Raw genomic sequence first — 15305 nt, 5'->3', positions numbered from 1 at the left:
CACCAAGCACACAGAGACACTCACACACAAACAGGCATGCACACGCGCCCACTGCTGCACCAATCACACAGAGACACGCACACACACACACACAGTGCTGCACCAATCACACAGAGACACGCACACACACACACAGTGCTGCACCAATCAGAAACAGGACCAGGATTTATTAAATCTTACGTGACACGATGAACATTTTTGGTATTTTTTCTTATTTATTTTATTTAAACAGATTTTCTTGTTTTCAGTCACTCCCATATTCTATAAATGTGAAGAATTATCCCGTCAACTGCATCAACGACAGTAATTTTTCGTCCTGTTTAAATATCTTCACTGTGTTACTTTATAAATGTTCACCGGTGTTAGTGCTAGCTGTTAAATGTGTGCGTTAACTGGTAAAGGTCTGGTAAAGCATAGGGAAGCATTGTAAAGCACAGAGAGGTCTGGTAAAGCATAGGGAAGCATTGTAAAGCACAGAGAGGTCTGGTAAAGCATAGGGAAGCATTGTAAAGCACAGAGAGGTGTGGTAAAGCATAGGGAAGCATTGTAAAGCACAGAGAGGTCTGGTAAAGCATAGGGAAGCATTGTAAAGCACAGAGAGGTCTGGTAAAGCATAGGGAAGCATTGTAAAGCACAGAGAGGTGTGGTAAAGCATAGGGAAGCATTGTAAAGCACAGAGAGGTCTGGTAAAGCATAGGGAAGCATTGTAAAACACAGAGAAGTATGGTAAAGCATAGGGAAGCATTGTAAAGCACAGAGAGGTATGGTAAAGCATAGGGAAGCATTGTAAAGCACAGAGAGGTCTGGTAAAGAATATAAAAATACTGCATAGAGAATCAACCACAATGCTAAGCTGCAGTGTGACGCATCCTTCTGGGTAATTTGCATTCACAATGCACACATCAATTACAGGTAAGCAAGGCGTCAGGCTTCAGCTAACAAGCCTTCATTGTCTAGACACAGCACCAGTGTTACTGATTTTAGACTTTCATATTTTGCAGTTCCCTTTTCTCTCTGCGACTGACAAAACATCCATAAGCTTACCATGTTGCAAATGACATTCTGCCCTCCCCTTTTCAGGTTTACCACAATAACCTTGCATGGTCATTTTTCAATGGATATATTATGCATTTATCATAGTTTGCCATAGTTTTTTTTTATATACTTTACAATGCTTCCCTATGCTTTACCAGACCTCTCTGTGCTTTACAATGCTTCCCTATGCTTTACCAGACCTCTCTGTGCTTTACAATGCTTCCCTATGCTTTACCAGACCTCTCTGTGCTTTACAATGCTTCCCTATGCTTTACCAGACCTCTCTGTGCTTTACAATGCTTCCCTATGCTTTACCAGACCTCTCTGTGCTTTGCAATGCTTTAGTATAGTTTCACTGTGTTTTATCACACTTTGTTGTGCTTTTCCGATAGCACACTTTTATAAGGGTGTGTGTGTGTGTGTGTGTGTGTGTGTGTGTGTGTGTGTGTGGTTCTTTTAAACAGAAAGGCTGCTTTGCTGTACTGCACAGTAAATGCACAGTTTTGACCATGGTGGGACACTAAATTATATATATATATATATATTGCATTTATATAGCAGTTTTATACAAAAGTGTCACAAAGCACTGTACAGTACATAGCAGAAACAAAACAACAAACCACAATACATTTGTATAGCGTGTCACACACCCAACTGCCACAATCAGACCGTTTAAATAATAGATTTAAATAACAGCATACACACAATAATACAAAGCAGCAATTTTAAAGTTTTATTAAAACCCACTAAGACAAGAAAGCCATTTTATAAAAGTGCGTTTTTAGTCTTGACTTGGAAACTGTAACGGTCCCAGCTTCCCTGACAAACAAAGGCAGAGCATCCCATAATTCAGGAGCTCTACAAGAAAAAGCCCTGCCTCCTCCCGTGTTGCTTCTGTTGACCCTAGGAATAACCAGCAGCCCCGCATCCTGTGATCTCAGAGTGCGGTTTGGAAGATACGGGGTCAGTAACTCCTGCAAATAACTAGGTGCTAATCCATTCAGGGCCTTGTAAGTTAACAGCAAAATCTTCAAATCAATTCTATACTGCACAGGGAGCTAGTGTAAACAGGGGTAATATGTTCACTTTTCCTGGTTTTAGTCAGAATTCTCGTGGCGGTATTCTGAACAAGTTTTGGGACACCATGAATAAAGTGCATTACAATAATCAATTCTAGATGAAATGAAGGCATGCAGGAGTGCGTGCACATTCTGCAGAGTTCCCAAGTTGTCTGTTTCACAAGTTACTGTATGTTTGAGGAAGTTGCTGAGCTAATGTGGTAGCATGAGTCAGTTGTAGGAAGGGAAAGAGCAGCACTGTGCTCAGTACTGACTAAGCTCTGAAGAATGGGGGCCTTTATTCAGCTGATACAAACCCCAGCGAAACCCAGGGGAATGCTTTTTGAAGACGAGTGATTCCTTTCTAAAAGATGACTCATAAAAACAAACAAACACACACACAGTGAAAACATGGCAACCCCTATACAAGATTAACATGATAAAAAACCTATGAAAAAACAAAGAGTAATACAGCACAGTGGAAGCATGGTAAAGCACAGAGAGGTCTGGTAAAGCATAGGGAAGCATTGTAAAGCACAGAGAGGTCTGGTAAAGCATAGGGAAGCATTGTAAAGCACAGAGAGGTCTGGTAAAGCATAGGGAAGCATTGTAAAGCACAGAGAGGTCTGGTAAAGCACAGGGAAACATTGTAAAGCACAGAGAGGTCTGGTAAAGCATAGGGAAACATTGTAAAGCACAGAGAGGTCTGGTAAAGCATAGGGAAGCATTGTAAAGCACAGAGAGGTATGGTAAAGCATAGGGAAGCATTGTAAAGCACAGAGAGGTCTGGTAAAGCATAGGGAAGCATTGTAAAGCACAGAGAGGTGTGGTAAAGCACATTAATAAACATGGCAAACCAGGGTAAACTACAGTAAATGCAAAGCATAAAAAAACATGGGAAACGCATGGGGGGGAAACTGCACAAACAGCGTGTAAAAATACCCCGGTATACTTTCAGAAGGATGATAAGTCTCTTGGCCCCGCAAACCAAGAAGCAACACAACTTAAATATTGTATTTTGAGTCACCCACAGCTGCAAACAGAAACATTTTAAAAAAACGTTCTGCACGCGAGCTGAAAGTCAGTTGTGCAAGGAAGGCTGCGTGTCAGTGTGTGATTGCACTCATCCCTGGCTGATGAAATGGAAGGAGCTCTCCGAGTACAATGGCTGTGAGTCACTGGCAGCTGGGTGCGGCCCTTCCTAAAACTGCCACAGAGATTTGGAAATCCTATTAAAACATCTAAGCAACAGACTATCAAAGAACAAAAGCTTGGATTCTATACAATATAAAGTGTTTGATCCAGGGCATACACTTCATACTAGTCTGTATTCCCGGAGACTGAGAAGACACTAAAGTAATGCAATCCAGTGTTTCCGTGTTTGTTTTCTAATGCAAAAGCATTTTATTTTTACACTTTAAATATTCCTGCAAAAGCAGGGAGCTTCACCATAGTATTTTTGCAGTTTTCCTCCCATGCTTTTTCCCAGTTATATTCTGCATTTACTATAGTTATGAATATGCGTTACCAGACCTCTCTGTGCTTTACAATGCTTCCCTATGCTTTACCACACCTCTCTGTGCTTTACAATGCTTCCCTATGCTTTACCAGACCTCTCTGTGCTTTACAATGCTTCCCTATGCTTTACCATACCTCTCTGTGCTTTACAATGCTTCCCTATGCTTTACCAGACCTATCTGTGCTTTACAATGCTTCCCTATGCTTTACCAGACCTCTCTGTGCTTTACAATGCTTCCCTATGCTTTACCAGACCTCTCTGTGCTTTACAATGCTTCCCTATGCTTTACCACACCTCTCTGTGCTTTACAATGCTTCCCTATGCTTTACCAGACCTCTCTGTGCTTTACAATGCTTCCCTATGCTTTACCAGACCTCTCTGTGCTTTACAATGCTTCCCTATGCGTTACCAGACCTCTCTGTGCTTTACAATGCTTCCCTATGCTTTACCACACCTCTCTGTGCTTTACAATGCTTCCCTATGCTTTACCAGACCTCTCTGTGCTTTACAATGCTTCCCTATGCTTTACCACACCTCTCTGTGCTTTACCATACATCTCTGTGCTTTACAGTGCTTCACTATTGTAAAACATAGTAAAGCATTGGGAAGCATTGTAAAGCACAATCAATAAAGGGTGAGTTTTGGCAAAGCATTACTAGTCTCCAGTACATTGTTAATAATCAATTTACACTGTGTAAGAAAATTCTGCCAACAGCTGAATGCCAACCCAGCCCTTGTGACTCCAGTAACAGACACAAAGTAGAAAGGCGAGTTGTGCACTGTTATTATTAACCACAGCTCTGAAAAGGCTTGCCAGCTTACTCTAACCCATTTCCCCGGGCTGTGCCTTGTGATCTGACCACAAACAGGGTTCTGTGTGACTCGCTCAGTGTTTCCTGGGGGAGGGGGGTGGGGGGAGGGGGGCTGGGTGTGGCTCAAACACAGCAAACCAGGGAGGAGAGCGCCCCTCTGTGGTCACGGCACGGATATTTCATAAATGATGTTCAGCAGGTTGTTGGAAGGATGGCTTTTATATCCTGTAATCTCACGATGTTAAATAAAAGATCTAAATTATGTCCACATAGTTTCTGGTATGTCTCACTCCTAAAATTCAAGGGGATGCAAAACTTTTGGCCATAGCTGCTTATTGGACGCAGAGGCAATGAAACACAATTTGACAACATATCTGCACTTTGTGCTTTGTGTAATGCTGCAGATTGAACTTTTAATTAGTCATTTAGCAAACGCCTTTATCCAAAGCAACTTACAGAGACTAGGGGTGAACTAATGCAGCAGTGTGGAGTAGTGGTTAGGGCTCTGGACTCTTGACTGGAGGGTCGTGGGTTCAATCCCAGGTGGGGGACACTGCTGCTGTACCCTTGAGCAAGGTACTTTACCTAGATTGCTCCAGTAAAAACCCAACTGTATAAATTTGGTAATTGTATGTAAAAATAATGTGATATCTGTATAATGTGAAATAATGTATAACGTGATATCTTATTACAATTGTAAGTCGCCCTGGATAAGGGCGTCTGCTAAGAAATAAATAATAATAATAATAATAATCAACAAATGCTGCTGCAGAGGCACTTATAACCTTGGTTGTGTGCCTCATCCCAAGGACGGAGCACAAGGAGGTTAAGTGACTTGCTCAGGGTCCCCCACACACGCAGTGAGTCAGTGGCTGAGCTGGGATTGAACCTCCTGGTAACAAGCCCCCTTCTTTAAGCACCGGACCACCGAGCCTCCAGCATGAAGGCAAGCAGCCAGTGTAATGAGTTGGCATCTCAGCCCATTGGATTGAATGGAGAGGCGAGGGCTGAACCACAAACCACACGCTTCAAAGAGCAACGTCTCACCCTTCAGTGTCTCAGCTCTGTGGTGGAGAGGCCAGCCCGGGTCTGGTGCTGAGGTCAGTGTTGTTAACTCATCGGACGCTAGGAGGAGCTTTGCTTACAGTGCACCTGCGTAGGTGTACAATAACATACAAAAACTATTTTCAACTTTTCAAATGTTTATACCTAGTGCCTGATCCATAGCCATTGATTTCACAAATGATACTGTACTTTAAAACAGCGGTGCAGCACTTAAAAGGTTCCCCACTTCCTTTACTTGTAAGGAATGCAGGGATCTTTTTGACTGTTGCACCCCATTGGTAACCCTGATAAAAGTTTCCCATAGTAAAAGTACAGCAAAGTCTGATAAGCACAGTGACACCATTGTTATTATTTATTTATTTCTTAGCAGACGTCCTTAACCAGGGCGACTTACAATTATAAAGCATAGGGAAGCACTGTAAAGCACAGAGAGGTCTGGTAAAGCATAGGGAAGCATTGTAAAGCACAGAGAGGTGTGGTAAAGCATAGGGAAGCATTGTAAAGCACAGAGAGGTCTGGTAAAGCATAGGGAAGCATTGTAAAGCACAGAGAGGTCTGGTAAAGCATAGGGAAGCATTGTAAAACACAGAGAGGTCTAGTAAAGCATGTTGAAGCATTGTAAAACACAGAGAGGTGTGGTGAAGCAGCTGGCAGGTTGAAATGCAGTGAGATGGAAGCGCAGTGTCTCAGTGCTGCTCAGACAGTCTATGCTGGCTCAGGCAGCGGGCGACCTCTCCGATCAGGTCCAGGTACTCTTTGAAGCTGATCTTCCCGTCCTTGTTGGAGTCGAGTTGGCGCATCATGTCTGCCACCGCCTCGTCATCCTTTGTGTGCTGAGAAACAAACCAACAGGAGCGTCACGGAGGAGAGAGGCACACACAGGGGCGTGAGGGAGGGGAGAGACACACTTCGAGCATCACAGAGGGGATAGACACACACAGGGGCATAAGGGAGGGGAGAGACACAAACAGAAGCGTCACGGAGGAGAGAGACACACACAGGGGCGTGAGGGAGGGGAGAGACACACACAGGAGCATCACAGAGGGGATAGACACACACAGGGGCGTGAGGGAGGGGAGAGACACACACAGGAGCATCACAGAGGGGAGAGACACACACAGGGGCGTGAGGGAGGGGAGAGACACACACAGGTATTCTACACTCATGGACTGCCAGTACACAGGGGATCTGAGAGACAGGACTGGTACTACTGGGTCACATTGAAAGGGGTTTGGTAGACAAAAGTGTTTCATCATCAAAAATGAGTTTGGGGATGTGGCGGGCTGCTCCTGTGCGTATTTTATGTTTTATGTGGGGAGTTATTGTTTGTATGTAGGTAGTGGTGTGGTGTAGCACGGGGGATTTAAAATGTAGATTTGTATTTAGGCACAGGGATTGCACAATCACTTCACGTGCAGACTGTGTCGAGACTCGATTGAATGATTGAGTGAAACAGCCAGCGTTTCACGCACACGGGGTTGGGTGTTCGGTGAGGAGAGAACGAGAGTCGGGAGGTTAATTAAAGAAAAGGAAGAATTGCAATTGCTCCTCGTGCTGAACTAAATCAGCACCTTACTTGTTTTTGGGTTTGTCTCACCGTGTTTGTTTAGTGTCTGTCTGTTTCGGCCATAGTGCCGTTTTTCTTTGAAGTGTTTTGTTTTGTCCGCTCTTCTTATTTACTATTAAAACGCGCCCCGCGCTTCAATCTCAGCACTGTTGTCTGTCTACTTCCTGGCCGGACGTCACCACACGAGCCAGCCTGTTCACAGGGGAACATAATTATCCCCTCTCCCCTCTCCCCTCTCCCCTTTGTCCATTCTCTCCCCAGTCCCCCTCCCCTCCCCTCCCCTCCCCTCTGTCCACTCTCTCCCCAGTCCCCCTCTCTCCCCCCCTCCCCTCTCTCCTCAGTCCACTCTCTCCTCAGTCCCTCTCTCTCCCCCCTCCCCTCTCTCCTCTGTCCACTCTCTCCTCAGTCCCTCTCTCCTCCCTCCCCTCTCTCCTCTGTCCACTCTCTCCTCAGTCCCCCTCTCTCCTCTCCTCTCTCCCCCCACTCTCCTCTCTCCTCTGTCCACTCTCTCCTCTCCTCTCCTCTCCTCTCCTCTCTCCTCTGTCCACTCTCTCCTCAGTCCCTCTCTCCCCCCACTCTCCTCTCTCCTCTGTCCACTCTCTCCTGAGTCCCTCTCTCTCCTCTCCTCTCCTCTCCTATCTCCTCTCCTCTCCTCTCCTCTCCTCTCCCCCTCCACTCTCTCCTCTGTCCACTCTCTCCTGAGTCCCTCTCTCTTCTCTCCTCTCCTCTCCTCTCCTATCTCCTCTCCTCTCCTCTCCTCTCCTCTCTCTCCCCCCTCCCCTCTCTCCTCAGTCCCCCTCTCTCCTCTCCTCTCTCCCCCCACTCTCTTCTCTCCTGAGTCCCTCTCTCTTCTCTCCTCTCCTCTCCTCTCCTATCTCCTCTCCTCTCCTCTCCTCTCCTCTCCTCTCTCTCCCCCCTCCCCTCTCTCCTCAGTCCCTCTCTCTCCCCCCTCCCCTCTCTCCTCAGTCCCACTCTCTCCTCTCCTCTCCTCTCTCTCTCACCGTCAGGATGTTTGACAGTTGCGTACGGATGAGATTCTCGAATTCGACCTTCCCCAGCTCCGCTTTCCCTCTGGCTGAATCCTGAAACGCTGTGACCAGGGTCTTAATGGCCTTGTCCATGGCTGGAAGACACACAGAGAGACATTCAGTATGCAGTATACTTACAGCATTACATACCGGGTTAAATACACTATACATAGGGCGTCTGATTTTCAGGTGAAATGTTTTTTTCCAAATTCGGGTGAATGCTTTTTTTAAAAAATCATGTAGAATTATTTAATGAAAAAAATCGGGTGGATTTTTTCATATATAAATCAAGAAAGAATAAATAAATATTCTGGTAGAAATCAGGTTTTGTTTAGAAAGAAATCAACACATGCTTAAGCACAGCAAAGTTGTTGTCAACAGTTTAAATCCCCAGCGTATGTATATTTGCACACATTGGGGTAAGCAAACCTCTGATGACATCTATCCCCCTCTCCTCTCTCCCCTCTCCCCTCTCCCCTCTCCCGTCTCCCCTCTCCCCTCTCTCACACACACACATACTGTACATGGAGGCATTTCTCCATTCCAGTCAAGTTTTATTTTGTAGTGGAGTTGCAGGTATAACTGCACACAGAACATACAGGAAAAGTAAACAGCTTTACTCCATGCTGTTTTACAAAGAGAAACGATTGACTGTACGGGAAGCATTGTAAAGCACAGCGTGGTCTGGTAAAGCATAGGGAAGCATTGTAAAGCACAGAGAGGTCTGGTAAAGCATAGGGAAGCATTGTAAAGCACAGAGAGGTGTGGTAAAGCATAGGGGAGCATTGTAAAGCACAGAGAGGTCTGGTAAAGCATAGGGAAGCATTGTAAAGCACAGAGAGGTCTGGTAAAGCATAGGGAAGCATTGTAAAGCACAGAGAGGTGTGGTAAAGCATAGGGAAGCATTGTAAAGCACAGAGAGGTCTGGTAAAGCATAGGGAAGCATTGTAAAGCACAGAGAGGTGTGGTAAAGCATAGGGGAGCATTGTAAAGCACAGAGAGGTCTGGTAAAGCATAGGGAAGCATTGTAAAGCACAGAGAGGTCTGGTAAAGCATAGGGAAGCATTGTAAAGCACAGAGAGGTCTGGTAAAGCATAGGGAAGCATTGTAAAGCACAGAGAGGTCTGGTAAAGCATAGGGAAGCATTGTAAAGCACAGAGAGGTCTGGTAAAGCATAGGGAAGCATTGTAAAGCACAGAGAGGTCTGGTAAAGCATAGGGAAGCATTGTAAAGCACAGAGAGGTCTGGTAAAGCATAGGGAAGCATTGTAAAGCATAGAGAAGTCTGGTAAAGCATAGGGAAGCATTGTAAAGCACAGAGAGGTCTGGTAAAGCATAGGGAAGCATTGTAAAGCACAGAGAGGTCTGGTAAAGCATAGGGAAGCATTGTAAAGCACAGGTCTGGTAAAGCATAGGGAAGCATTGTAAAGCACAGAGAGGTGTGGTAAAGCATAGGGAAGCATTGTAAAGCACAGAGAGGTCTGGTAAAGCATAGGGAAGCATTGTAAAGCAGAGAGGTATGGTAAAGCATAGGGAAGCATTGTAAAGCACTGAGATAAACTATGGTAACTGCAAAGTATAACCATGGGAAACGCATAGAGCAAAAAATACCGGATGTCTGGTTTATTAATATGCATTACCATATACCTCGCTATATTATTATCAACGCATACCTTGCGACTGTAAGTCGCCCTGGATAAGGGCGTCTGCTAAGAAATAAATAAATAAATAAATAATAATAATAATAATAATAATAATAATAATAATAATAATAATAATAATAATAATAATACCTATGCTTTACCATGCTTTATTACACTTTGCTGTGCTTTAACAATGGCGAACTTTTATAATTGTACCCACGGCTTTCTAATCCAGCCGGCTATTAAAACATTAATTACACGCTTATCTCTTGCCTGCCCTCTGTCGTATTTACTGTAAACACAGTCCTAAATTATATGGGTTCGTAAACAGACAAAATAAACTATTTTTAACTTACCGCCTCGTCTATACTCAGCAGTCTGTACAGCCGGAGCCGCGCACAGCACAGTTTTAATTATATCAACGTCACCAGCGCGTTAGTACGTAAGCTTTTGTAAACACCTTTACCGCTAATACAGCGATTTTAGTTTTATTTTTTAGTTGTTGTTCTTTCAGATTCGCTCAAATCCCGACTTTTAATATCAGGGAAGTTGATCAAATATATAGGGCTGTATAATACTGAGATTGAGGCAGGCTCCGGGGTGTGTCTCTCGAAAAACCGGGATATGGAGGAATTCTCCAGGCAAATACAGCGACAGGAAAGGGGGTGTTGGTTTGGCAGCGCTTGTAGCTATGCGGAGGATTCACGGACAAACATGTCGTGATCTCGCTGCTATGTGAAGTTTACTACAGTATTTTTGCAGTTTTCCCCCCTATGCTTTTCTCATGGTTGTACTCTGCATCTGCCGTAGTTTACCCTGGTTTGCCATGTTTATGAATATGCTTTACCAGACCTCTCTGTGCTTTACAATGCTTCCCTATGCTTTACCAGACCTCTCTGTGCTTTACAATGCTTCCCTATGCTTTACAATGCTTCCCTATGCTTTACCACACCTCTCTGTGCTTTACAATGCTTCCCTATGCTTTACCAGACCTCTCTGTGCTTTACAATGCTTCCCTATGCTTTACCAGACCTCTCTGTGCTTTACAATGCTTCCCTATGCTTTACCAGACCTCTCTGTGCTTTACAATGCTTCCCTATGCTTTACCAGACCTCTCTGTGCTTTACAATGCTTCCCTATGCTTTACCAGACCTCTCTGTGCTTTACAATGCTTCCCTATGCTTTACCAGACCTCTCTGCTTTACCATGCTTCCCTATGCTTTACCAGACCTCTCTGTGCTTTACAATGCTTCCCTATGCTTTACCACACCTCTCTGTGCTTTACAGTGCTTCACCATGCTGTCACTGTGCTTATTACACTTTGTTGAGCTGTTAGCTCTGAGATCTGCACTCTAGAGATTCAGATTCAGCTTCAATATCTATAAAGACAACAGCGGACAATGTTTGTAAAGTTTCACACAAGTTATATTTATTTAGAATCCCAAATACATGACATAAAAAGAATTGAACACAGATGACAACAATAATACACCGCGATGTCACGCCCCATTCCGGAAGCTCCGAGTCCCTATTGGCTGTAGCCACCCAGCTTGTTCGCCAGCCGGCCAATCAGCTGCCAGAATTCCATGAAGGTCAACTCCCCGTCGTTGTTCTGATCCAATGAGTTCATTAGCCCCTCGATTACTGCCGGGTCACTGCCATTCTGGAAAACAATGAAAAAGGGGGAGGATGGGTACCTTGACCAGGGTGGGGAGCTGTGACAGGAGAGGGGGAGGGGGAGGGGGAGGATGGGTACCTTGACCAGGGTGGGGAGCTGTGACAGGAGAGGGGGAGGGGGAGGGGGAGGATGGGTACCTTGACCAGGGTGGGGAGCTGTGACAGGGGAGGGGGAGGGGGAGGGGGAGGGGGAGGAAGGGTACCTTGACCAGGGTGGGGAGCTGTGACAGGGGAGGGGGAGAGGGAGGGGGAGGGGGAGGAAGGGTACCTTGACCAGGGTGGGGAGCTGTGACAGGGGAGGGGGAGAGGGAGGATGAGGACCTTGACCAGGGTGGGGAGCTGTGACAGGAGAGGGGGAGGGGGAGGATGGGTACCTTGACCAGGGTGGGGAGCTGTGACAGGAGAGGGGGAGGTGGAGGGGGAGGATGGGTACCTTGACCAGGGTGGGGAGCTGTGACAGGGGAGGGGGAGAGGGAGGATGGGGACCTTGACCAGGGTGGGGAGCTGTGACAGGGGAGGGGGAGGGGGAGGATGGGTACCTTGACCAGGGTGGGGAGCTGTGACAGGAGAGGGGGAGGTGGAGGGGGAGGATGGGTACCTTGACCAGGGTGGGGAGCTGTGACAGGGGAGGGGGAGAGGGAGGATGGGTACCTTGACCAGGGTGGGGAGCTGTGATGTCACCAGGCTCTTGAACTCCTCCTTGCTCAGAGTTTCGTCCTTCCCATCATTCCCAGCGAAGGTCTTGAACTGGTTGACCAGGGTGTTGATGGCAGCCTCCATTGCGTTACTGGTGAGAGTGGTTCGGGAGCCCTGGGGGATGATGGGACAGTCCCTGAGTCTGGGTCCGGACAGGACACCTTCCAGGCGTGAGAGAATCTACCACCCAGGAGTGACAAGCGACTCCTCAACCAAACACAACTCTAGGAATTCTCACATTAACCCTATAAATGTAGACCCCTGGATTTCTGCACTGCATTTTAGCTGTTTCCCCCCATGCTTTGCATTTCCCATAGTTTACCCTGGATTTAATATGCTTTACCATATTCTCTACAATGCTTCCCTGTGCTTTACCAGACCTCTCTGTGCTTTACAATGCTTCCCTATGCTTTACCAGACCTCTCTGTGCTTTACAATGCTTCCCTATGCTTTACCAGACCTCTCTGTGCTTTACAATGCTTCCCTGTGCTTTACCACACCTCTCTGTGCTTTACAATGCTTCCCTATGCTTTACCAGACCTCTCTGTGCTTTACAATGCTTCACTATGCTTTACCAGACCTCTCTGTGCTTTACAATGCTTCCCTATGCTTTACCACACCTCTCTTGCTTTACAATGCTTCCCTATGCTTTACCAGACCTCTCTGTGCTTTACAATGCTTCCCTATGCTTTACCAGACCTCTCTGTGCTTTACAATGCTTCCCTATGCTTTACCAGACCTCTCTGTGCTTTACAATGCTTCCCTATGCTTTACCAGACCTCTCTGTGCTTTACAATGCTTCCCTATGCTTTACCAGACCTCTCTGTGCTTTACAATGCTTCCCTATGCTTTACCAGACCTCTCTGTGCTTTATTACTGTGCTGTGCTTTTATTGGGGGACACTTTTAGTGTGAGATCTGCAAGTGTATCTGCTGCCAGTAGTTTCAATGGGGACATGATTTAGTTTTAAGAGCCAGGAACGCTCAAAAGCTTTGGTGCCTGCAGATAATTGAAAAGTCAAGCAGTACGAAACTAGCTAAATGAGTTAGTTTGAACACGATTTTTTTTTTTTAAAGCTGTATTGATCCTCTGCTTGGAATAACTGCTCTCACAGCTTCTCTCCCAGGAGAAACAGTTACTTATTAACCATCCAGGTCAGCTTCAGTGACCTTTCTTTCCATTTGTTTGTTCCCGTTCAATTACTGCTCCGAGATTTAATCGGATCATTTTCCTGTTCGGTTATAAACAGCTCCCGTTTTAAAAGCAGCTCGGTTCTCATTAGACACTTTTTAACCAAGTTCAAGAGCAGTTTTGATCCCCGCTTCGTTTAGTTCTTCAAGTCAGCTCCAGATTCTTCATGCTTTTAAGAATTTGAGAGCAGAGTTACTGAAAACTCAAGTAAACAGGGATTCTGGTTTGTTTTAGGATTGCTTTGGCCACAGCAAAGTGAAGCTAAGCGCTATTCGGATACAATGCCTGTGAGAACCTGTCCCTTCGTGATAAAACAACTAGAAAAATAAAAACAAAGAAAAGCACCAAACAGCGCTGGAGCAGTCAGGAGAGAAACCACGACTCCCCTGATAAGAGTTTCCCAGAGTAAAATCACAGTGTAATACAATACAGTGAAAGCACGGTAAAGCATAGGGAAGCATTGTAAAGCACAGAGAGGTCTGGTAAAGCATAGGGAAGCATTGTAAAGCACAGAGAGGTCTAGTAAAGCATAGGGAAGCATTGTAAAGCACAGAGAGGTCTGGTAAAGCATAGGGAAGCATTGTAAAGAACAGAGAGGTCTGGTAAAGCATAGGGAAGCATTGTAAAGCACAGAGAGGTATGGTAAAGCATAGGGAAGCATTGTAAAGCACAGAGAGGTCTGGTAAAGCATAGGGAAGCATTGTAAAGCACAGAGAGGTCTGGTAAAGCATAGGGAAGCATTGTAAAGCACAGAGAGGTCTGGTAAAGCATAGGGAAGCATTGTAAAGCACAGAGAGGTCTGGTAAAGCATAGGGAAGCATTGTAAAGCACAGAGAGGTCTGGTAAAGCATAGGGAAGCATTGTAAAGCACAGAGAGGTCTGGTAAAGCATAGGGAAGCATTGTAAAGCACAGAGAGGTCTGGTAAAGCATAGGGAAGCATTGTAAAGCACAGAGAGGTCTGGTAAAGCATAGGGAAGCATTGTAAAGCACAGAGAGGTCTGGTAAAGCATAGGGAAGCATTGTAAAGCATATTAGTTTACATGACAAACCAGGGAAAGCTATGGTAAATGCAGTGTAGCCAAAAAGCATGAAGCATGGGGGGAAAACTACAAAACTACCACAGTAAACTTTTCTGAGTTTCAGCTGAGCTGAGCAGTGCACTAGCCTGGTCTTCAATCTGTGTCATTCCTTAAACACTGAAATTACTGAATCAGTTACACTAGGGCATTTTCATCAACGCTACTAAGTGCAAAATAAGATATATATACACACACACACACAAAATAAGACCCCTATTGCATAGCAGTTTCACCCATTCCAGGTTTTACTACCAGCTTGATTAGCCACAGTGTGTCTAGGCAACAAGCTCAGGTGTGCGTTATTAAAAACTCCTAGTGAAACCAGGAGTGGATCAAACTGCAATGCAATGGGAGTCTTATATCCAGCCCTGAGACGTTGTTTTAACCCTACAGACAGATGCAAAACAATGCAAAGATGTTGTGTTCTGGCCTGCGTTGAATGCAAGATCTGCCGATAGGAGCTGGAAAAGGCTGAGGAGCAGAATGACAGAGAAAGACCTGAAATGCACTCACCTGAGAGAGTCGACAGCACCAAGCAGCAAGTCTTAACAAGTCCGTGTGCCGTCAGTGCAGCCCCAGCTCCAGCTTTATACTCGTCTCCCAAAACCGTGAATTACCTCGGAATGTCTGAGGTAAGCGGAAAATCACTTGTTTATTTTTTTTTTCCTTTTCAGGCGCTGATAAAAAAAAAAAACACCCTGCCCCCCCCCCGCCCCTACCTGCCCCCCTCCCCCTCCCGCCCCTACCTGCCCCCCTGCAAGAGCCCTGCCCCCCTCCCCCTCCTCCCCTACCTGCCCCCCTGCAAGAGCCCCAGGTCCCCAGTTGCTGAAGTGGGCGTGCGTGTGCGGTCCTGGGTGACCCTGCCCTCTGTTCCTGCTCCGCTCTCGCGGCGTGGCTGACTCTGTGTCTCAGTGGCTCTCGTGCAGTGGGGTCGC

General features: G+C 45.8%; 2 protein-coding genes across 2 annotated transcripts; both read right to left on the bottom strand.

The window, feature by feature from the left end:
- Positions 1-5826: 5826 nt before the first annotated feature.
- On the bottom strand, positions 5827-10371 carry LOC131705208 (protein S100-A1-like). Its single transcript, XM_059007491.1, has 3 exons — positions 10083-10371; positions 8058-8179; positions 5827-6322 (listed from the first exon to the last, which is right to left on the bottom strand). The coding sequence occupies exons 2-3, from the start codon at positions 8175-8177 to the stop codon at positions 6176-6178; spliced, it is 267 nt and encodes an 88-aa protein (XP_058863474.1). The 5' UTR covers positions 8178-8179; positions 10083-10371; the 3' UTR covers positions 5827-6175.
- Positions 10372-11129: 758 nt separating this feature from the next.
- Positions 11130-15009, bottom strand: LOC131705356 (protein S100-A13-like). Its single transcript, XM_059007776.1, has 3 exons — positions 14884-15009; positions 12055-12213; positions 11130-11389 (listed from the first exon to the last, which is right to left on the bottom strand). The coding sequence occupies exons 2-3, from the start codon at positions 12181-12183 to the stop codon at positions 11255-11257; spliced, it is 264 nt and encodes an 87-aa protein (XP_058863759.1). The 5' UTR covers positions 12184-12213; positions 14884-15009; the 3' UTR covers positions 11130-11254.
- Between the last annotated feature and the right edge of the window lie 296 nt (positions 15010-15305).

The sequence above is a fragment of the Acipenser ruthenus genome, chromosome 35 (genome assembly GCF_902713425.1).
Source record: "Acipenser ruthenus chromosome 35, fAciRut3.2 maternal haplotype, whole genome shotgun sequence".
In the NCBI taxonomy this organism is placed as follows: Eukaryota; Metazoa; Chordata; class Actinopteri; order Acipenseriformes; family Acipenseridae; genus Acipenser; species Acipenser ruthenus.
The sequence above is the reverse complement of the archived record's forward strand: the minus strand, read 5'-3'. Positions and strand labels throughout refer to the sequence as shown.